This window comes from Pyxicephalus adspersus, chromosome 1, assembly GCF_032062135.1.
Source record: "Pyxicephalus adspersus chromosome 1, UCB_Pads_2.0, whole genome shotgun sequence".
NCBI classification, from domain to species: Eukaryota; Metazoa; Chordata; class Amphibia; order Anura; family Pyxicephalidae; genus Pyxicephalus; species Pyxicephalus adspersus.
The window spans coordinates 169,712,987-169,737,501 of NC_092858.1; the positions used below are offsets into that span (position 1 = coordinate 169,712,987).

Sequence of the window (24,515 nt, forward strand, 5' to 3'; positions counted from 1 at the left end):
GGGGTACAGGACAAGAGAAGTAGTACTGTGCAGAGTCCATACACACAGAATAAGAACTGTGCAGGGTTCATGCTGATCCTATTGATCTCTCCAGCAGTGACGCAGTTAAAGCAATATCAATCAGCTGTGTTGGATATCAGGCCTGATAAAGCCAGGCTGGGGTGAATCTGAAGGATTAGGACCTCTTGTTACTCTAATCAGAGGTATTAGCTCATGTATATAGGCCAGCTGTGAGGGCAGCCATTGGATTGACACATATTGTTGAATTGGTGTATGGAGGAGAAGCACACATACTGCTGATGATGAAAGTTCACATGAACATGTTTGCATTGCTCTTACAGAAACTCAGCATGAAGTTACAGACAAAAAATCTGTATGTGCGCTGCGGGCTGGCTGAGTTCCTGGGGACCCTCATATTGATTGTAAGTATTCATGGAAGGGATTTCTTCGTATAGTTTATAGTTTGATTTTCTGGTTGGGGAGAGCTCATGGATGGAGAGTTGATGGATCTGAATGACTTTATCCACACCAGACTCCAATGTAGATGTAAACCCAACAAATAAAATGTGTGAGCTTTTCAAATCTGCAGCTTTCATATAACACCCCTGGGGTTCCTAGAATACAGATCTTTGTATATGGTGACAACCATCTCTGGTATTTGTGTTTCTATGTAGTCACCATGTGCCAAAAAAGTGTGGTATATTGTAATTGATGCAAAGAAACAAATTACTTGGATCGGCCCTTCCTAGCAGTCTCTGGCCATCCTGCTTGCATGTCCTAGCCCCACATGCAAGCTTAAACCAGGTTTAAAACCCGTTCTCTTATGATGGTGTTACTCTGTCCCAAACAATGTACTCTGGGAGGAAGCAGAAAAGGTCATGGCCCTATTTAATATACAGTGCTATGTAATATATTGGCACTATATAAATCTTGTTTAATAATATTATGGTCCTCCATAATGCAGGCTCCAACAAGTGATGGAAGCATGGTCAATATAGGGCCACCATCAGGGGGTAAAAGGACCCTGAGCAAAAGAGAATAACCTTTGACATGCTGGAATGTTTAAACATTAGGGGAGCTAGTATAGGGTAAATGCATAAGTGTGTGTGTGTGTGTGTGTGTGTGTGGGGGGGGGGGTAGTGTAAAATGTAACCTGCCATTGGTAATCTGGTTTTAAGAATCTACAGCTTGTCTGGTTGGTATTCTGATCCTCTACTTTAAAAACTTCCAGAATCCCTGACCCAAAATGACAATGCAGCTCGGGCTTAGCTAATTGTTTTTTTGCATGCTTGTTTCATGTATCTTCTTATTCTGTATGAATGGACTCTGCACAGGTCCACTTTTGTTTTATACCAGGGGTGTCAAAAGCTTGCTCGAATGTATTTTTTTTTTTTTTTTTTTGGCCCTCAAAGGAATCCTAAATGAGTTCCAGCTGGCCCGCCACTGCATTGAAATAGTGCTGCTACTACAATTCCCGGCATTACTCACGTCTATAGACCAGAGAGCTCTCTGCTTATGCATGGCTCCCCATTGGACTGTTTTATAGACGCAAGTAATGTCGGGAATTGTAATAGTGCCATCACTCGCACCTATAGACTGGCGGCCTCTCTTCCTATGCGTGGCCCCACATAGACTGTTTTACAAAGACACAGGGAATTGTATTAGCAGCGCTATTTCAGTTTCAAGTTTGGCCCGTGACTTTGTCTAAGTTTTTAATTTTGGCCCACCATGTATTTGAGTTTGACACCCCTGTTCTATAACTTTGATGTAATCGTCGGTATATATGTTCCTACTCTGTATGGCAATTGGCATTCTTTAGAATAAGTCCAGCATGTGCCGCCATGGCTTCCATTATCTCTCAATATATGTCCACTTCAAGAAAATGACTGAAGTGATGGGTTTCCTATATATACTATTCATAGATAACCAAAGCATTGCTGGCCATGCAGAAATCTTCCCTATATACAAGTTGTATGCAGCACAGGAATGTTCTTACTAAATAGCTAAATGCTTTTACCTGTTTCCTTGTTAGCTGTTTGGCTGTGGCTCTGTAGCTCAGATGGAATTGAGTGGTTTTGCAAAAGCGCAGTTCCTGAGTGTCAACATGGCGTTTGGATTTGCAGTGACGGCTGGGGCCTACGTCTGCGCTGGAGTGTCAGGTGAGCTGCTAGCGGATCATGCCTCTATGTATTTACCAGCTCCAACTCTGCTTACTGCACATTTAACAATTTATATTGTTCCAATCTTAAGGTGCCCTACTGCAACAACAATGTAAAAAATCTGCCAGCATTGTAATCATCTTATAAATTTATTGGACATAGGATCCCAAAAGCTTGAATTGTTTTAATAACTCAAGTTGGCCAATAAAGGGAATTGCAGGGAAATAACAAACTTTCTGCGTTACCCTATCAGACTCTACTGCTCCAGTGATCGGATCCCAATATACAGGTGAACATGGCCACACTTACAGGCTGTTTGAGACTCTGCAATATATGGATGTAAAAGACTATTTTCTGAGTTTAGGTCCCATTCACATGTTTGCAGTAGTGAACATTGTGCGCCATTCAATGTAATGGCCACCCCTATGCACCAACGTTGCATTGGACCAGTAAGAATTCAGCAGTCTAGAATTTGATCCATTGTGGATGCATCAGGCAGCTGATTTAAATCGGCTGCTTTAATGCCATATACATAATGTGTATTAATGACCACACAATGGACAGCCCTTTGTGTATAAATACTATACACAATATATATCCTAATGTATTTTGCACCAACCTCTGTAGAAGGAACCGGGACACCTGACAGGTATAAGGCAGCTTAGGTGATTGGATATTGGGAGATTGTCAAATTGGGGTTTCTTCAAATCAATGATTCAACTTTGCTTTTTATTAAAGTTTATTTTTGTACTCGGTACTGCTAATAATATCTGCTCATATTACCATCCTGAACCCATCTGCACATCGGATATATGGGGTGTGATAAGAAGTCCTAAACCAAATAAACCTGTACGACATGCAGATCATTGCTGTGTGTATATAATAGATTTCCTGCCATTCACTTGTTAGCTCAGGCTATAAAAGCTTACCCAAACCCTTGAACAGCTAGTGTTTGGTAAGTGCTTACAGCCGGGGATAACTAGGGAACTCCGATGACCTCAGTAATGCCCTGCATACCTTCTGTTCTAGCTTAATGGCTTCATGCATTGGGAAGAATGTTCTAGCCTAATGGCTTCATGCATTGGGATGAATGTTCTAGCCTAATGGCTTCATGCATTGGGAAGAATGTTCTAGCCTAATGGCTTCATGCATTGGGATGAATGTTCTAGCCTAATGGCTTCATGCATTGGGAAGAATGTGACATCTTGCAGTAAGAGAACATAAGAGGATCCCACTGGCATTGAGCTTGCTAGTACACTGAGCAAACAAAGTTGAGGGGTGATTCAGGATTCTGCAATAATAAATATATTTCTGCCCAACACAATGTTTTGTATATCCAGTAATGCACTAGATGCCTTCACAATTCAATGTTCATGTGTTCAGTCATCTTCGGATTTTAAGTCAACCAGTCATATAATCCACAGGCGCCCATCTCAACCCAGCGGTGTCGCTTTCCATGTATCTCCTCCAGAAGATGACTTGTAGGATGATGCTGGTATACTTCTTGGCTCAGTTCCTTGGTTCCTTCATTGGGGCAGGTCTGGTCTTTGCTCTGTATTTTGGTAAGAATTACATACCATTGTAGCTTTAAGTAATCAGTGAAGCTGAAGTATAATGCTTCCAAAGGACTTTGTTATTACAGAAGCAGTAATATGGAAATGTTGTATGGGCCTTTAGTATAAAGGTTTCTCATACTGTAAGCTATTTGAAACATTGATAAATAATAATAAATAAAACATTTCAATCATCTTATTCTGAGAGCATGCACTATCAGTCTGTGCTGGATTCTTCCATAGCCAAGTTCAGCATAGTTACCATTGGTAAAACACGGTCATCTACAAATTCATGTGGATTAGGTTGTTGACTCCTCACTCTGACTTCTATGTACCTGAAACAACATTGGTTGGGAAACTAGTATGTCCCGTTCTATGGATCTGTAACTCAAATACTAGAAAAAGGGCACTACCCTTCTAACGGGCTGTTAGCAAGCAGTCAAGCTGGTTTGATCCTTGTCCTTGGTATGCCGAGTGACTATAGTATCTGATCAGGTTAGCTGGGTAAAGAGGTGTAGGGGCAAGTAAAATAGAGAAACAGCTGGACTTGGGATGGTTGGTTCACAAATGGAAATTGTTTGAAAAGAAGAGAAGAAAACAATCTTTTTTTTGTGGACCAGGCATGGACAAACTATGGCCCGTGGGCCTAATATGGCCCAATTGTGATGTTTCTCTGGCCCTTTAGGTGATCCACAGCTCTAGCCGATGCCACCCGAATCAGGAGAAGGACCCCGCTGGGGGGGTGCACCGGCCAGAGCCGCAGAACACGTCCCCCAGATCTGAGCCTGCGATGGGAGAGTGGGCAGGTTGTGTGCAGTGACATGGCCTGCCCATTCTACCATCACAGGCCCTGAGCTTGTTCAGTGGTGTCATGATGGCATAACCCTGCCCACTCTCCCATTTCAGAAACCATTTCAAAATTATTTCAGATTGTGGCCCCTGACTAAAAAAGTTTGCCCACCCCTGCTGTAGACTAGTTTGTGTGGATGTTCACGCTAATTAAACAGATGTCATATGGCAAGTATAAATTTGTAGTGGGCTCCAAAGATGATAATGGATGGTATAGGTATGTATACCGGTCCTTTCTGAGGTTATACTTCAATACCAGGAAAGGATTTCTGATAGGTAGTATACTTAAGTTGGACTCTTCGGCTGTAACAAGCTTTAGCCACGTATGGCTTGAGTATTGATATTTTAATGAATCATACACGGGTAAGAAGCAAATCTTGGAAGCTTTAGCCCATTTGTGTTGGTTTCTAGTGGGAAACACATGGAGCCAGTCAGGAAAAGGACCACAAAATGGAAATACATATTGTACATCATACAGATTTCCCAAACCTTTCTAGTAAACCTTGAAGGAGGTTTTAGTAAGGTACGTAGGAGGCATGCTGTGTTAACACATTTTCTTAAGGCATATTACTGGCTGAGAAATGTAATGCTGAACAATACAAGGAACTTTATTTTGGGTCTAGGTCAAAGGTCTAGGCTTTGGAACTCCTCAAAGAAAAGGAGGATCAGAGTTCCTGAATGTGTTACTAGTCTCTTCAGTAGAATGTAAGGAACCTGATGTCCCTTTCTGGGAAAGAACATGACTTCAGTTTTTCAGGATACTCTTGTTAGCAACTCAATAGTCTAAAGGGCTTCTTGATGTTGCTTCACGATTAATAGGCTACCTAGAGGAACAGAAGTTTATGCACCTCAAAAAAAAAAAAAAAATGACTTTAAAGTCTTTTTTATGTCTTCTCCAAGGCTGCATGGTTAGTAAACAGGTTTGAGTCCAAATCCACTTAAAATCTAAATATTTTGAGATGGCATTGGATTTTAAGTTTGAGTCGGATAGGACAGATAGGGCTAAATATAGAACAGGAACAGAAATGGTTCCCAATGGAAATGGCCTGCACTAGGACAGTATATAAACTCAATATAGTATAGTAATAAAGCCTGTTGTATGTATTTGGTGTTGCCATTATTTTCTTTTCATGTGATGCAGATGCTCTGCATGCATACAGTGGCGGTAACTGGACAGTGTCTGGGACCCAAGCAACAGCGGGGATATTTGCTTCGTACCCCTCAGAACATCTAAGTGTTCTTAATGGATTCACAGATCAGGTGAGGTTTTGTATGGTGGAATTTTTTTTTATGGAAGTAGCTTTTATGCAGAGATAACTCTGGTCTTTACGAATTCTGTCTCTCATATGGTCTTAATGGATGAGCGAAATGGAGGATCCTTTGTTTATCTTGGTCCAGATGAGAGGAAGCCGTACAAATGGATTACCATGAGCAAATTGGTCTATGGCTTGCCTTTACTATGGAAGGACAAGACCTTCTTCTGAAGTTCCTTTATTCTTGGAAGTATGTAGTATGCTCTTTTCATGGTTGAATCTTCTGTTGACATTCTACATTTTCTGGTCCAGGTAATTGCCACCGCTGCCTTGATGGTCTGTATACTTGCCATAATAGATGAATCAAACAATGCTGCTCCTCGAGGTCTTCAACCATTTGTGATTGGGTTGGTGGTTCTTCTGGTTGGTCTATCAATGGGTTTCAACTGTGGGTACCCAATCAATCCTGCCAGAGACCTGGCACCTCGTATCTTCACTGCAATGGCTGGCTGGGGCCTGGAAGTCTTTAGGTAATTTTACTGTCCTTTTTACTTGGTTCTATTATAATTGTATTGACCCCCATGCTTTTCCAATGGATCCTAGAAAATATTCTTATGCCACGATGTCATTTAAATGTTTTACCAAAATTTATAAAACTTTCATCTAAGAAACTTACTTTTTCAAATTGAAAAAATGTAATTCTGGGTTAACATGATTTGTCTATTAAGACTGCACATGGACTGTACCCAGCACAGCTGTCTTCACATTTCTTGGTATTAGAAGCTTGGGTAATGCAGGGAGTCTACATATCTTTCCTGAAAGGCCTTCAGCATCTATACAAGAAGTGTTTTCCATGGAGTTGGTTATTAAAACCAGTTTTATGCCCTGGTATAACTTTTTTAATATTTTCAAGATTAATATTTTACTCTACTTGTCATGTATTTGCTGAAAATGTTATGTTATCCATTTACATATGGCAAGGAGTTTGCCCCTTTTTAATGCAATAGGGAGCAAAGCATGAATGTGGATATTGCCAAAAGGATACGGCGATCGAATGGTGCTTCTTGATCAATATCTGATGCTTCAAAATTGTTAATAATGCATTTTAGGTACATTTTGCACTTGCAAATTTAATTTAAACTATTTTTAGCATGTATGCATTCTTATGACAATAATAAAAAGCGCTCTCCAGGTCTAAAGTCACACAGGATGCCACAACCCAAATGAACATGATAAATGGAAACAAACTTTTTTTTTTTAGTCATCAATTAATACTTGTGTTAAACAGCTGTCATTATGACAAAATTGCTATGTGAGAAATAACCATTTCTAATGATATTACAAAATATACAGTAGTGTCAATGGCATGTCTCCACCTTTAACTTATCTCCATGCTTTTCAGGAGCATACAATCAATGCAGATCATATGACTTAGTGAGAGAATGCAACTGATTAGTCAAATCAGTCGGTCCCAGCCTCAAATCTCATTCAGAGCAAGCAACCACAGACCTGAAGAGCGGAGAAGACCAGGCAAGCTGCAATGCCAAAATTTGTTCTCAAATTATCTACAGCCACATCCACTTCAACAGTCGGGACAGCTTTTGTAATAATCGCCTTCTGTGGTTGCGATTGAGAATGTGACTGAATTGACAAATGATCAGTGACATTGTATCACTAATACATATGATCTCTGTTCATTACATACTCCTAAAGAAACTTTTTACCATGAATTGCATTAAGGTAGAGATGTGATTGATGCTACTGTACAGTATTTTGTAATATAATTTTGATGTTATAAGTGAGTGGTGTCATAATGAAAGCTGGTTTTAACATTAGTGTGGTAATGGATATCCATCTAAAAAAAAAAAAAAAACCTTTAATGTATGTATTTTATTGCGTTCATGTAATTCACAGTAGCTCCCAGGCTATACGCCAATCAGGTTTGAAGGGTTACAAAGGGCTTCCAGTCTGGGAGTTTGCAGATACAGACACACACTTACCTAAAGACAATAGATAAAAAACCTAGTTGGAGGGTTTGGAGAAAATAACTTTATTTTGGTAATTGGCTTCTAGGCTTCATCATACTACAGAGTTGATTAATGCAAAACCTGTGCTCAGACAGTTTTCTAAAGGGAACTTTTTATTTTTTGCAGAGCTGGTGGATGCTGGTGGTGGGTGCCAGTGCTGGGACCAATGGTAGGAGGAGTGGTGGGTACCCTGATTTATGAACTGCTCATTGGAATTCATCACCCTGCTCAACACCAGACAGAAGAACCAGTAGAGGATGGTGGGAACCACCACAGACACTATGAACTGGTTCAGTCTCAAGCTTAACCCGCCAGTAATGGTTTGAAAGAGCCTTCTGGACATTGAGGTGGCTCTAACCGAAAGCCATACTTGTCCTAGAAGCTATTAATTTGCCTGACTTTTTTTTTTTTTGTCTCAGTAATTGTGTTTTTAATTTTTTTTACTTGGGGGGGAAAAAAAAAAAAAAAAAATCAACCCCCCCCTGCAAGCAAAGACAGGAGTAATGCTATGCAAGAGACTCTAACTTACAGCAGCCAATTGGAAAGCATGTGGACTCCATGACCCGAAATCTGATGCTCATTGGGTATAGGAAGTCATTGTTAACATTCCTTCTATGTGGTTTTAATTTTAATCATATACAAACTAAAGTCTACACTTTTTTTGTTGCTGTAGTATTTACATTTTAACTTTGTATTGGGCTTTGTAAAGCTGTTACAGCTGGGTTATTGTGCGGGATAAATTGTTATATTTCTTATGGCTGTGAAAGGTTTTTTGAATTTTTAGTCTTTTGTATTCGGTCAAATAAAGCCAAAATGAAACCTAAACAATGTGTGCCAATGGATTACCTAGCTGGAGATGCAGATCTGTTCTCAATTGCTTAGCCGAATATTTTTCCTTACCAAAAAATGTTTGGTTGGCATTGTGGGGCTCCTTGATTAAACATTTTGACCCCCTGGCTTCTAATTGATCCCAGCAGAAATTGGAAGGTTGGTGGGTTGGTGGGTCTTTTCTGTCCAGTCATTACATGGCCTTGTTCTGATCATCCGGATGCAGCATCTTCTATCTAACACAGCCATTCTCAACTAGGGTTGGGTGAAGCCGGGAGGTTGGCAGGGGGGTCCCCATGAGAAAGTGTCTGCATAGTTCAGGGCCAACACTTCTTAGCAGAGCAAGCTCAATTATACAAGGACATTTTAGCTGGCTGTACAGAGGAATCCTACTGGCAACCAATACAAAATGTGTTCTTTTTAATCATTTTAGAGGCCAGTGTGCCTTAAGAGTAATTAAAGATAAAAAAAAATATATATATATAATTTTTTTTGTTTGGTTGTTGCAGAAAGGACAGCCCATGTCTGCAATTTAAATATTTCAGTCTATCCTTGCTGTGGCAGCAAAACTTCCATGTTAAGTCTCCTGGGGTTCAGGTATTTGGCCAGGTTGAAATAATGTCCCTTCTGTGTGCCTAGTTAACTCGTGCTTGTCTGCTGGGGCTGTACTGGGATACCCGGCATTCTTTAGAGGAGGTAGGTATGTATTATTGCAGAAGGAACATTGCCTGTCACTTTGGCCTGCCTGCTTAAAGAGGTTTTCACTTTTGATGTAAAGAGCAGCCTCTAACACAAGCAGCTAGTCATATTAGTAAAAATTACAGTATTACCTGTGAACATACAAAAGAAATTGTTGGTCACAGAGGGACACTTTCTACATGAAACTGCTTCTTGACTATACAAACATGGCTCCTACGCTACAATATAGGCACCACCAGTCTTTTTTGTGTTGACAATTGTCAGGTCTTTGGAACAAAGACCTTGTACATGGGTAAGATGATCTGAAAATCTGATGCCCAACATAAAAAAATATGAAAACCTTTATTTCAAAACATGAACAATTATATTTTAACATTTTTGTACAGTATAATCTAATATCTATAACCCTTGTTGTCAGACTAGGATTGCTACCACAGCAGGGGGTAAATAGTGGGGTGATGCCACCTAACATGCCAGTATGTTTTTGGTGTGGTAGGATCAAACCTTAGACACTATAACTGTGAGGAAACAATTCTAGCCCATGTGACAACTAGAACTGCTATAAATATTCAAACTAGTGATAAATGATAATTTAAAGACTTTCGTAAAACTTTTTGTATGCACTGATCTTATTAAAGCTGAAGTTTAAATGCACAAGGCCCACAGCATGGAGCTGTTAATGAGGCCTCTTGTAGACTTTGCATAAAAAATTAAGTGAAATGTAAGCAAACTTTATTAGAATTTATGACAAGTTTAGATCCTATGACAGGTTTTTTATTACAGACTGATGTTGCTGCAACATTGAAATCCCAAATGTTAAAATTGCCATGAGCAAAAAAGGTTGGGAAAAATCTTCCTATAGAGAAAATGTTTAAGGAGCCTTCATCTTACTTCTGGTTGCTCCTTCAGCACAGGAAAAATTACCCAATTCAACACTTCCCTTTCCAGCAATACATGGCACACAAACTGCATTTGTGCTAAATATATTTGTGACTCTCTAAAATGTCAACCTATACTATGAAGCAGTCAGCCTCTTGTCTTCCATTAGGCCAGTTAGGTCAAATAAAGTACAACACTGTGACTGATAGTAACACTGTGATGACATCCATCCTTGCTTGCAAAGGAAACCATTGTGGTAAGCAACTGGCACGAATTACCTTTCATAGTCCCAAAACTTTCTGAAGTTCCTTATATAAGTGACAAGTCTTTAATGAATGTCCAGTAGATTTTTCGCTGTAGGTGATTCCTTTACTATATCAATGGCTTGAAATCCACCAAACCCATCATAGAGAGAACACAAGACATGAATCTATTAAGTTTGAAATGGACAGTGTGTGACCCTGTGTTTGATTATCTCCCTGCATCTTACTAAACAATACCATAGGACCCCACTTTAGAACACTGTGTCCCATTACTTTGGTCTTGTAGGATAACACTAGTGAGCACTCTTTGAACCTCCAATGGCTATAGTAACATGCTTTGGGGGCATCAGCTGATTTTAGGAAGGGTCCCTGTTACATGTGCTATGAAGCACCGGAGAAGGTGTATTCCTGAGAAATTTAGGGAGCTGTAGAATGAGAAAAAAAAGAGCATTGGTAAAATACAAGAGCAATACAAATCAAAGTTCATTTGCAGAAAGAAAACTTTGTCTCTTGAGTTCCTTTTCCATCCAGCTGTGGAAGCCAGTCTGCTCTTCATTCCCTAAATAGAGCACCTGTGCGCTCTAGAACTACCGTAGGTACCAACGGACCAGATCAGTGGTCGCCAACTTTTTGGACTTACGGACCACGCATGCATGAGCAGCCCTTTGTCACTCAAAGGGGAAGAAACTTCCCCCTGAGTGACGTCATGATGCCAGTACCTGGTCTGAGCCTGAGAGAGACAACCCGCCTGCGATCCATATGGGGGACACGGTGCACGGCTCTGGCCAGTTCTAAGATAGCTACAACAGCATAGGCTAACTACTAAATAAAGTTTTTTGATTGCTGGTTAAGAAGGAATACATTTTTTACTGTTGGTAAATGTTACAGACATAGCCAGATCAAAGAATGTACCTATGGAGAGGACACAAATACATACAGAAATAAAAGAAAACCAGCACTAGGCTGGGTACATACATGCAAAAATTGTTGAAAAGGATCCTTCAAGATCCTTTCAAACGACTGCATGATGCATGAACGAGTGCTGTACATACTGCGCTATTCTGCTATAAAGACAAAGCGGCACCCCACTGCGCTCTCTTCCCTTCACTTCACTTTCATTACGATTGTTCATCGTTCATGAATCCACCAGGATGGATAATTGGAATGATGGACGAAGAGCACTGTACTCACAACAGATTCTCGTCCGTTATCAGCTCTGAGGTGATTATCAGACGAGAGTCATCTGACGTGTGTACGTAGCCTTATGGTTAGGAATTTACAAGATACGTGGATACCGGAGTCACAAAGTGACACCTTGACAGCCATTCTAATTTTAAGTCTTCTGGGAGCACACTTGGAGAGTTCATTTGAAGGCACATATCCAAATGGCATCCGGCATGAAAAAAATTGTGCACACGTACTTGTAAATCAATGAGAGCACTGGAAGCTGCAGCTGATATTACCGCAACAGGAAAAGGAGCAGGATGGTAACAGTTACCAATACTACTAAATCACATAGCTGCAACTAAAGTCAAAATACAAAGTATTATTTATTAAAAATTGAAAATAATGCTGCCTTTACCAAAGTGCTGGACTAAAACAGAGGTAAGCACTACAAATAAAGAGTTCAGCCACCCATGAGCTCCTTACTCCTGTTTGCTGGAATAGATTTCAGTGCTTTAATATCAGAAAAAAATAAATTAAATTATTCACAGATAAACTCATTACCTGACTAGGAAAGGCTGTGGGAAGCACCCCATGGTCTTGGTTTTTATAAATTCCTGTAGCTGCAAGAACTGCGTGACCAACACAGCCGGCCGCGATCGGTCGATTTTTGTCATCACAAACTGCAAAATATTTTAAGTATTATAAAAAAGCAAGTTTAGATGTACACGGATTTACAGGATATATAATGGGGGGGGGGGCACTAACATGAGAACAGAATTACCATTGATAGGGTGATCTGTGCAGAAATATATTAATACACAATCAGATTAATGGTCCTGTCACTTTCACCTGCACAATACCTTCAAAATCCACCCTACCTGACCCCAGAGACCACCACACTCCTTGTACATGCTCTTATCTCTGGCCTGGACTACTGTAACCTCCCCCTCTCAGATATTCCACTAACCCGACTCTCTCCTCTACAATCTATAATAAATGCTGCAGCCAGACTCATCCCTCCTTCCCTCCGCTCCTCTTCTGCTTCCTCATTTTGTAGTTCTCTTCATTGACTTCCATTTCACCTGATAATCAAATTTAAGCTCCTGTGCTTTGCCTTCAAATCCCTCCACAGTTCTTGTCGTACTTACCTTTCTGCCCTGATAGAAAAATACTCCCCTAGCTGCTCTTTTCTCTCCTCCAATGACCTACTAATGACTTCCTCACTCATAACCTCATCACACGCACGGCTCCAAGACTTCTCCAGAGCTGCCCCGACTCCTGGAATGGTCTTCCTCATCCTATTTGGCTTGCTCCTAGTTTCTGCACATTCAAAAGACCCCTGAAAACACGGCTTTTCAATGTCACCTACCCGTCTTCTTCTGTCCCCTAAAACCCTCACTACTTCCCACCATTCCATATCCCCCCCACTGTGTGATACTTCCTCCACCTTCTAGATTGTAAGCTCTTCGGGGCAGGGTTCTCTCCTCCTGTGTCACTGTCGGTATCTGTCTGTCATTTGCAACCCCTTTTTAATGTACAGCGCTGTGCAATATGTTGACGCTATATAAATACTGTATAATATTATTAATAATATTAGTACAAACTCACAACATAAGGAATTCCAAACTCCTCACACATCTCCACCGCAATCAGATCTGCATGCTGAATTCCAATTGAACTGTCCAGCAGTAGAAAAGTCCTTTTCAAGCTGAAAAAAAAGGAATTTTTTCTTTAAGTGGGTGGGAAAAGGAAAATGTATAAATCATCCCTAAATAAATTCAGAATATCAACTGTTATTTCCTCATGGAAAATCTGAATGTGATTGGTTGATTGTACAGCAGTAATGGATCTGGGGGACTCGCATAAGAAAGGGCCTGAAGGATAACTGTTCTTTGATGCTTTATTGAAAACCAGAGGAGATGTACAGCTACTGTAATCAAAGCAATTCCTTATTCTTGATTTTACAAATAGTTTTTAACAAGGTAATACAGCAAGGATGCACAATGGGAAGAAGGCGGGCTGGGGGTGACAGTGTGACAAATGATCTGCTGCTAATGTCTTGGTGCCGGATACCATACAACATGTTGGGAGGTCTTGTGAAGTTCATGGCTTAATGGGTCAGGGATGTTTAGTAGCACATGTAATGTAACACAAACCACCCAGGACCAAGTCCAGAAATAAATGGTAAACACAACACAGGTTGGGTGGTGAGAAGATTAAAGGATCTGTCTCTCTAAAACTAAAGACTTTTTTTTGTCACTGTATGTCACTACAGGGGGATTACACAACCACTGCTTACATATTGGGGCCTGCAACAAAACAATTGCTACATCCCAGATGTCAAATCTACAATTCTCCGCGGTTATATACCATATTACACAGTGCTGTAAAATAAATAGGGGTTGCAAATGACAGACAGTGACACAGGAGGGGAAGAGGACACTACCCCGAAGAGCTTACAATCTAGGAGGTGGAGGAAGTATCACACAATAGGAGGGGGATATGGAATGGTGGGAAGTAGTGAGGGTTTAGGAGACAGAAGATGGGTAGGTGAGGTTGAAGCGTTGGGTTTTAAGGACTCTTTTGAATGTGCAGAAAGTAGGAGCAAGCAGAACAGATGAGGAAGACCATTCCAGAGAGTTGGGGCGGCTCTAGAAAAGTCTTGGAGCCATGCGTGTGATGAGGTTATGAGTGAGGAAGTCATTAGTAGGTCATTGGCAAAGCAAAGAGAGCGGCTAGGGGAGTATTTTTCCATCAGGTCAGAAAGGTAAGTGGGACAATAATTGTGTAGGGATTTAAAGGCAAAGCACAGGAGATGAATTTGATTCTAAGGTGAAATGGAAGCCAATGAAGAGAACTACAAAGAGAGGCAGCAGAAGAGGAGCGGTGGGAAGAATGGATAATTAAGGCTGTTCATCCCAAAATTATCTACCCATTAGTGAAATATGACTTATGGATGGTCACAGCCTTTATATAAATCATTAGCTTTTGGTCCAGGAAACATACTTGTGCCTTTCTTGTATGTAGGATTCCACCATCTCAGCAAAGTCCTCTGGAGCTCTGTACCCGTAACCCGGCATGTCCACCAGCGTAAACGCTTTCCCTACTTTGAAAAAGTTAATTTTCCTTGTGTGACCCTTAGGAAGAAAGAATACGGCATTGTATGAACCAAGATAAGCAGTAATCCTCCACCATAGCCATGTTCACTTCAAATAACCAATCATGAAAAAGGACTTTTCCTATAGATCATGTATTGATGATTGAAATGAACACAGCTTGAATGGGATAACTGAGCATTCTATTTTACAAATACTTAAATCAGACCCCGTCATCAGACCAATAATCTCAACAACAATCTTCCTAGAAGATAATAGGTGCATTGGAAATATTGTGCGCTAGGTATTTCCCTGTTCCCTGTCATTCTAGACCAGGGTTCCTCCAGAGATTGCTGGGGGTTCCTTGAGCAATGAACAATTTGTACCTTTCATGTCAGTTTAAGTGACACCACTGATCTTTTTGGCTATTTGTAAGGATGACATTCTTTCCAATGGCCAGCAATGTAGGAGGAACTCTTCACACTGACCACCACACTAACGTACTGTGAGCTGTGAATTTAGTAAATATAGAATGGGTTCCCTGAAGCCCTGAATGTTATTTCAAGGGTTCCCCCTTGTTTAAAAGGCTACTTTATAGTATACTCCTTTGCTCCTATATTAAATGCTCACTTTGTCCTGGGGGTGGGTTGCTACAAAAACTAAAACACAACTTAATTCCCTGCCTATCTTATTCCTGGTAACTGTCATTCCACTCTGCTCTCTGATACCACTAGGAAGTGGATGGAACCACCGTCCACTAGCAAAGGAAAGGTCCACATTTTACCAGCCTCCTCCAAAGCATTATTATTACAAATTCCCCCTTACCTCCCCCCCCAATAAAAATACCCGGCCCTGGCCTCTAACACTTCCGGGTGGTAAGATCTGGCTTTGTTTCCTTGGAAAGTGTCGCAGCCCAGGGCTTAAGGCTTGTACAGATTGTATTATTATTATTATTAATAATAAACGGGGTTCATATTATATTCATATTATGCAGCGCTGTACATTGATTACATTAAAGTTATTTGTATAAAACCCAATCGATGGGATGGCAAAAAAGTGGACCTTCCAGATGCACTGCAAAGCCTGCTTTAAGTACAATGCAGAATTGCTAGCCCACAGAACACCTCCCGCACTCCAATTCTCCAGGCAGGGATGTCTTCTGTAGTCCAAATAGAATGGTAAGGACAATGTTAAGGATTTCAGTGCAGCAGAGCAGAAAACACAGCCAATTATCAGCTCAATCAGGATCACATACACTTTAATGACATACTGGTGTTTTGGAGACTCGCACATCGATTCCGGGGACCAAAGCAAACAGCGACTTGATCAGCGAAGATTTCCCCACATTGCTTCGTCCTATAAAACAAACCTACAAAAGAGACAAACATGTGAAATCGGACAGTGACTTACTGCTATACAGCAAACCTTGCAACAGCACTTCAAATCAAAAAGTTTATTCTGTACTGTGAATTCTGTAAAAATTGAGTGCAGCCAGAATGTACGGAGCACCTTCACGGGTTTAATAGACTTCTATAGAATATACAGAGTCTCTTCTTTTCTCTCTGCTTCCTATATGAGCAAAAGGGGGCAATGGTCTACCTCCAATCCAGCACTGGGTCTCCTTTACGCTGGAGCACCGGCACCACAACTATTCGGGAGGCAATGCTCCTGACTGGCTAGTCATTGAAGGAGAAGCTGTTTGAAGGGAGTTTGATCAATGGGGCTGCTTTATTAAAGCTCTCCAAGGCTGGAGAGGATACACTTTCATTAGTGGAGCTGGGTGATACAGCAAACATGGAATGGATTTCTTCAAAATCATTTGCGATTTGTTAGCAAATGTTTTGAATCCTGGACCAGATCCATTCTAGGTTTGCTGGATCACCCAGCTTCACTGATGAAAGTGTATCCTCTCCAGCCTTGGAGAGTTTTAATAAATCAGGCTCACTGTGTCACCAGACGAGTGCCAGGCCCTGGTGCACCTTTTACCATAAGCCGTCACTGTCTGTATCTGTCTGTCATTTGCAACCCCTATTTAATGTGTTGGTGTTAAAAATCCTGTTTATTAATAATAATAACTGCGACCCCATGTGTTCCAGTTATTATCTGTATACCTTGGCTGCTTCTAAATGTTGCCTGCTCCAGATTTCCTCTGCTCACTTGCTGACTTTCGGCTTGTCCCAGACAGTCCGTGGTTTTGGTACTTTGCTGTTCGGCTACTGGTACTGATGTTTCATGGGACCTGGGACCCTCTCAAGACCTCCCTGTGAACTCCCCAGACTCTGCCTTTTGTAAAGACCACTGGCTACCTACACCAGAATGTTTCCATTAGATTTTGATCCATGTGTGTGATCATTTTAAAAATTTGGGACTGCAGGCATTGGATCAAACTTTTTTTTAACTGAAGTTAAAAGTAATGCATAGCTGTCAATGCATTAGGTCACATGACCTACAAAAGCAATTTCTTGTTGCAGCACCTAAGAGCCCCTATCATTGGTTCACACATGAAGACCTCCTAAGGAAGATTTAGAAGCCACTTTTCTGTCAGAGTGACTGCAGCTTCCAGCAAAGGGCCTGATTTATTAAAGCTCTCCAAGGCTGGAGAGGATACACTTTCATCAGTGAAGCTGGGTGATCCAGCAAATTTATATTTATTTCTTCAAAGTCTATTAGCAAATGCTTTCAATCCTGGATGAGATCCATTCCAGGTTTGCTGGATCACCCAGCTTCACTGATGAAAGTGTTTCCTCTCCAGCCTTGTAGAGCTTTAATAAATCAGGTTCAGAGTCCTATGGTGACAACAGTGGGTTCACTTGTAGACAGCCAGATGGAGTAGGAGTTTGGCAGCGGCTCCATATAAGACATTGAAGAACTCGCTGGTACTGAAAACATTAAATAAAAAAGCAAAGTTTTGAGTCTGCCCCTGGCTTTTGTTTTAGTCAATAGAGATCTTTGAATTCAAAATAAAAAGCACTGCATTGCACCAATGCAATAAAGCACAATATATGAACGAACGCTAAAAAAGAGACTGGAGTTCAGCTTTAATATTATAACATAGTATTTATATAGCACCAACATATTACGCAGTGCTGTACAAGTCATGCATAGTCATGTCACTAGCTGTACCTCAAAGGAGCTCACAATCTATCATATGCTATTAACACAGTCTAAGGTCATTTTGGGGGGAAGCTAATAAACCTAACTGCATGTTTTTGGGATGGGGGAGGAAAGCCACAAAAACACGGGGAGAACCTGCAAACTCCATGCAGATAGTGTCCTGGCCGAGATTTGAACCTGGGACTCTGCAAAGGCCCGAGTGCTAACCACTGAGCCCCGTGCTTTGAGTCATGACAATGATTCCAGCTTTCCACTGACCTCCGGCTGCTGCAGGTCCGGCGTGTGATCCCCTCGGACAGCCGATGAGATGTAATCGATCACATGCTTCCTGGAAGGTATGAACAAGTTCTCAGCGGCTGAGATTTCCTCTACAGGAGGATCATACAGCCTAAAGTTTGACCGGTCCACACTGGGACTCATAATCTTCTCCAGATCCTTCACCGGATACAATACACTCCGCATCTTCTTATCCTGCAGCCTGGACACCTCCTGGATGGAAGCAAAACTCCCGGCATTCCTGCACTGCCAGCATGCTGGAAAATACCTGGAGATCCACCGGCCGCTCTGTAATATGGACCTCATGGTGCAGCTACAGGGGAATAAAAGATTGAAAGAGGGAGAATTATTAAACAGAAGGGAGCATATTATATTTAAAATATTGGGTAAATGATTTAGGAATCAGAGGAAGCAATATCAGTCCAGGAGAGGAGTCGGCACAATTGTACAAGATTAAAGGGAAGGCTGCAGATTTAAACTAGCACATGGTGATCCTGCTCCTTGTTCAGTTACTTCCTGTTTTAATATGACTAGGTGACAACCCTATGTCTCTTGTTGGTCTATGTTGTCACCATCACAAAACCGCCTGCAACCATGGCGGCAGTGCATATTGACTGTGCTTTGTAATATGTTGGCGCCATATAAATCCTGTTTATTAATAATAATAATAGACAGGAAGTTGCTGAACAAGGTCTGAACAGAAGCAGATTCAACAAAGCAGTAAAAGGAATTTAAGAATGGAAATAGTTTATAATACATAGGGCTTTAAATGTCCTTTGGTTTAAAGAAGATCAGTGTGACAATGACCTAGAGGAGGCAGAAAGATCAGAAATGTCAATGGCTTACAAAACAATGCAGCCTCTGGATCACCATGACAACAAGGAATATATTCTATACTACAAGGAATACTCAGCTATTGCAGAGCTGTGACACCCGGTGAGAACCCCTTACTGCCCATCACACATTCACATCTCACCTCAGACTTTAGTGTCACCTGACCCATTCTCAGCACATGGCTGCGTTCCAAGCCTCGTTATGAAAAAGACGGCCTACTCTATTGCCCAATCATTGATTTTCCTTGTATTATAGCTTCGTGATTGGTTACTATCCCTATCGCACTCTAGAAGCCGGATGTGAAGGCGACATTCGCTATTAGCCAATCCAATTTGAGAACTAGCTAAACACTAGAGGACAAATATTTTTCACATATGATGTATCCACTTTGCAGCCATTTTTCTTTAGCACAATCTCTATTACTTTTAATGAACTTGTAGCTCATGAAGCTCATCATATAATTGACACTCGCCGCCGAAAATGAAGACAATCTGTAGGTCATTTGTATAACATCTTTTTTCTCTTGCGGAGTGTGGATGGTGTGCCAGGTGTGATAGGAAGAGATGAAGTGACAGTGTGTAGCAGGTCAGTGCAGTGTATGATAGAACTCTGATAGAGATACATTGTAACAACCTGCTGCTAATGTCTAATAATGACACATATATTATCATGTTGGTTATTATTGTCTGGCATTGAGTTCTGGGACAGGGGAGCTGCAATGGATCAAAATGTCTGAAATTTAGCTGAATTCCCAGGGATAAAACACATACTGTCTCTCTGGTTCCATTTTGGGATTTGCACAGCTCCAATAAAAAAGCAGAAGACCTGACTTTCCTTCAGGAACACATAAAGGTCTTGCACTTCCCCTTGCTTCTGATTGGTTAATGAAAGGAAAAGCGGCAGACTGATGAGCTCATCTCTCTGCTCCCTCAGCCCATCAGGAGTTCTTTTCATGCCTTGGTAATAGGTGCTCAGCACTGAAGGTGTTATGTCTGATTGGGAGGGGGTGGCAGAAGAGTTCCTCTATCTTTTATTCACCCATAACTTGTTCTTTACTTCCAGACTGCCATGCAATTTTTTTGTTATCTCACTTAGATTGTGATTTTATTTTGTTTTATCCTCCAACTTGTTTGATGTACAGAATACTTCCTGTGTACTCCTTGTAGTTTGTCACCATCTAATAGTGGCGTGTTTCTCTTATTTGGTCTTCACAGTTGCTGTTCTTTGGCTTCGGCTGGCTGTTTTTTATGCGTCAGCTCTTCAAGGACTATGAGGTGAGTTTGACTTGTGAGGACAGTGAGGTGGGAATTCCGCACATTTGACTAATTGTATAGAAGGTTTACTGACACCTACGAGAACTAATCTAATATATATAAATGTGTGTGTGTGTATATATATATATATATATATATATATATATATATATATATATAATTACATTGGTTATATGTGTATACACACACATATATGGTAATGGCAATTGCAATCACCAGCTGTGGTGTCATTCAGTCTTCTGGGCTGCCCTGGGTAGTTCTCACCTTAAAGCCCTGGAGGGAGCCATCAATTTTATACAGCCATGGTGACTGTTTGATTTCTTCTCTCAGGTGCGGCAGTATGTCGTTCAAGTCTTTATTATATAATAAATTTTGTTTCACAGCTCTAGATATTTCCACTGGAAGCTCAATCTTTGTGTGATCCTATTGGTCCTAGTCTTTGTCGTCCCGTTTTACATTGGCTACTTTGTGGTGAGCAATATTCGACTGCGTGAGTACAAAATTGTCAAATGCCCTAAATATATCAGAGATATTAATATTGTGTGATAATTATATTACATAGGAGTGTTCCTATATCTTTTGACCAATTGGGGCCTTTAGGGTGTGATAAATACTTACAAAAAGCAGTTACATAAATCCTGCCACTTGCACTGCTTGCTGCACAGATCTAGACCCTCTGCAAATACTGGACCTGATTTATTATAGCTTTCCAAGGCTGGAGAAGGATACACTTTCATCAGTGAAGCTGAGTGATCCAGCAAACCGGTAATGGATTTCTTCAAAGTCATTTGCTATTTGCTATCCTGGACCGGATCCATTACAGGTTTGCTGGATCACCCAGCTTCACCGATGGAAGTGTATCCTCTCCAGCCTTGGAGAGCTTGAATATATCAGGCCCTCTGTTTCAGTCTAGTGATCTTTACATACTGACTTATCTGTTCCCAGACCATAGCAATCTGAAATGTGACCCTGGGAACTTTTTTAGAGCACCTGATTCCCAGAACTGAACTCAGCTGCGGTGGTTGAGCTAATAAAACTCTATTCCAGACTTATGGAACTCATAATGTAGGAAACTGGGTGAAATGTAAACTCTCTCATGGGCTTTCTCAGGCATCATTTCTTTCCTTCTTTCACAATGCCAAATTCCAGTGATGGCTTAACTAGCTTTTTGGGCTTCTGTATTCAAAGCACGCAGATCATGGCATGTGAGAGGGGCTGACAGTACTTCTGCCTTAGTACTTCTATAAGAGCAATCAGACAGTAGATACTTTCTTATTTTTTACTTAATTAAGCACCCAAAAACACAGAATATCTACGGTGGCCCTAAAGGCTGCACCTTGAACGCTGAAGGGTCACAGTTGGAGCCTAAGTCATGTACTGCTTGCACTTATATATAAAACTTCTTTCTGATCGATGTGGCCTCCTCCAGTGTTTGCATCTCCCATAAGTCCATGCTTGTCCAGGACGTCCCCATACAACTGAGAGAAGCTGATCTACTTGCAATTCTGAGTATGACCTATTCAAGGGCATTTTAAATCATTTAACATGCCACACTGAAGAAGATTGCTGCCTTTAAGACAGTATTGCTCAACCTTTTTACATGGAGGAACACTTGAATTAACTTTCAGGTTTTCAGGGAGTCTCTGCTATACTATTATATCCACAGCTCACAGTATATTAGTGTGGTAGTCAGCTGGAAGAATGTCTCTTACATTGCTGTCCTTTGGGAAGAATGTCACCTTACAAAAAAAATCATTGGGGTCACTTAAACTGACCTGAGAGGCACAAACTGCTCATTGCTTAAAGAACCCCTAGCAACCTCTGGAGGAACCCTGTTTAAGAAGCACTGCTTTAGGATGTAAGCATTAAAGAAGGTCATCAATGAATGTAAGTTTGACCTGGTTGGGATTATCCTTTCAGGAGGCCAATATGCAGGCAGATTTAGGTACCTATGTAGCAGCATATTGCACTGCATGTTCTGGGTCTGTACCTAATGCCAATTTTGCAATTACAAGTTCAGGTTTACTTGATATCTTTATAGATCTTCAGTTAGCATTCGCCACTTTGAAAATAGAGAACACCAGAGACCACAATAGGGATTCATGTTTTTCCTAGTCCTTTTCCTTTTTTTGTTTTTCCTAGTCCTAGTTTGCAGCTATTGAGATTTTGTTTCTTTTTTGGTGCATTTTTATTTTCACCAAATAGAAATAGTTTATTTAGAGGGATGGGACCCAGATAAAATAAGTGGACCATTTTATTGGATGACTGGCTTTGGGCTGTGTGCACGTCTATGCAGCCTCAATGATAGCGACATGCGTTACTGCTGCTTTACTGGTTGTGGTAACTCATGTAGGTAATGTGTGCAGTGCTATCTCACACAGATCCCAACCTTAATATTTTTAACACATTATTGGATTAAACCTATTTGTATAATTTTATCTAGGGTTTAGCTTTATTTTGAAACTTGCATATATTATTATTATTATTGTTATTAATAAACAGGATTTATATAGTGCCAATATATTACACAGCACTGTACATTAAATATGGGTTTGTAATGACAGACAGATACAAACATAATATAACATACATAATACCCATGCCTTTTACATAAATGTTCCTATTGGGAAATTATAAGTATTTTAGAAAATATTGTCAGTGTGGTACTGTACTGTCCTTCTTGTTACTATAAGAGGTATCAGAAACCTGGAGATGGGTTCAGAATGCTTTTTGGACTCTTTTTCTGTGTTAGACCTCTATATTAGGAGCCGATGACATGAAGAGAGCCCACTGTTAACTTCTTCTTTTCGTTCTTTTTGCAGTGCATCGGCAGAGGTTACTCTTCTCCTGTGTGGTGTGGATGACGTTTATGTACTTCTTCTGGAAGCTGGGAGACCCCTTCCCCATTCTAAGCCCAAAGCATGGTATGTAGTTGACGACAATACATAGTCATTGTTTATTATATCTCATTTGTTTATGGTAACCTAAAAAATGACTGAGTAAAAATGTGGGAAAATAAAGCAGGAGGAGTGGTGGAGGACGTCCAAATCCATAGAATGCATTGAGCAGATGCAGGGAGATCCATTGCACTGCAGATCCTCAGGCACAGCTTCCTCTCCAGCAAGGAGAATAGTGAGCATCAATAAATCTGAACATCTTCTCCTTGGAAGGTGTTAGGCAGCAGTATGTTAGATCCCCTAATGCAGACGTATAGCTATGAGGCTGAGGGTCCATAGGATTGCTTAGGCTAGGTACACACCTGCAGTAGTTGTCATTAGAAAACAAACGATTAACGACCGATCAGTGATTATTCACGTTTATTTTAAACAAGCGCATAGTGCATGATTCTGTACATGATGAAACGATATGAACGATACTTTAAATATTATCCCCCAATGATCTATAAGCACTAGATATATTCGTTTAAACGATGCAGGAAGTGATGTGTATCGGAGAAAGTGTACCACAGAACCATCCACAGTCACTGAATGACCGTACACACAATAGATGATTCACAATAGTGAACGATCAACACCCAATCAGATCTGCCGGGGCAGTCGTTTGTTTCCAGCGACATTCCTTGTTCTCCATCGTTGTTCATTTTTTTTTTTTTGTTACCAATATCAGACGATCGATTGTTAGTCATTCCTTTCCAACAACAATTATTGCACGTGTGTACGTAGCCTTAGGCCATGAGAGCCATTAGAATTTTCTGGGCCCCCTCTCATGTCCCCCTAAAGTACCATCATTGCAAAGGTCAAACTCTTTTGCACGGAACCCAGGCATAGGATGTGCACTGCTTTATATATTTTTTTTTTTTAATATTTTCTATATGATAGCAAATTTTCATTGCATATCCACTTGAATCTATATGTTTGAGTTTAACCAGTGTATAAGAGATGCCAGCTCAGCAGTCTTCTACTATGACTTAAGTCATGTGTGCAGGTCCTTTTGCTACATGGCTGCAAATGCGCAATTCATACTTACATTCTGACTCTTCCCCACAGGAATTCTGTCCATCGAGCAGCTGATCAGCAGGGTGGGCGTCATCGGAGTGACACTTATGGCCTTACTGTCTGGTTTTGGTGCTGTGAATTGTCCTTACACCTATATGTCCTACTTTTTGAGGTAAGTCCTGAGGCTTAACAGGTCCTGTGTATTATTTTAATACTCTGTGAGCATTGCAGGTTAGCCGTCCTTTGGGCCCAGCAGACAGTTAGTGCCCTTTTGTCTGAGTTCTGTTCA

At 40.8% G+C, this 24,515-nt stretch overlaps 3 protein-coding genes across 5 annotated transcripts in view; 2 read left to right on the top strand and 1 right to left on the bottom strand.

Annotated features, from left to right (window-relative positions):
- The first annotated feature begins 19 nt into the window (after positions 1-19).
- Positions 20-8,228, top strand: LOC140321602 (aquaporin-3-like). The gene is made up of 6 exons (XM_072398342.1): positions 20-422; positions 2,033-2,159; positions 3,584-3,721; positions 5,703-5,821; positions 6,127-6,344; positions 7,968-8,228. The coding sequence occupies exons 1-6, from the start codon at positions 300-302 to the stop codon at positions 8,146-8,148; spliced, it is 906 nt and encodes a 301-aa protein (XP_072254443.1). The 5' UTR covers positions 20-299; the 3' UTR covers positions 8,149-8,228.
- Positions 8,229-8,294: 66 nt separating this feature from the next.
- On the bottom strand, positions 8,295-19,254 carry GTPBP8 (GTP binding protein 8). Of its 3 annotated transcripts, none has more exons than XM_072398343.1 (7): positions 19,139-19,254; positions 18,145-18,475; positions 16,043-16,141; positions 14,684-14,814; positions 13,286-13,385; positions 12,239-12,357; positions 8,295-10,935 (listed from the first exon to the last, which is right to left on the bottom strand). In XM_072398343.1, exons 2-7 carry the CDS (start codon positions 18,466-18,468, stop codon positions 10,857-10,859), a joined length of 852 nt encoding a protein of 283 aa, XP_072254444.1. In that variant the 5' UTR covers positions 18,469-18,475; positions 19,139-19,254; the 3' UTR covers positions 8,295-10,856. The 3 variants fall into 3 exon arrangements, with proteins under 3 accessions (XP_072254444.1, XP_072254446.1, XP_072254445.1); XM_072398345.1 differs by lacking the exon at positions 19,139-19,254 and adding an exon at positions 19,009-19,108; XM_072398344.1 differs by lacking the exon at positions 19,139-19,254 and having other exon boundaries at positions 18,145-19,100.
- A 1,375-nt stretch (positions 19,255-20,629) lies between these two features.
- Positions 20,630-24,515, top strand: part of GPR89B (G protein-coupled receptor 89B) — a gene marked incomplete in the record, with an annotated part of 20,113 nt that continues 16,227 nt past the window's right edge. Inside the window, 3 exon segments of the mRNA XM_072398347.1 lie at positions 20,630-20,760; positions 23,093-23,194; positions 24,278-24,398. Coding sequence (XP_072254448.1) covers positions 23,131-23,194; positions 24,278-24,398 — 185 coding nt within the window.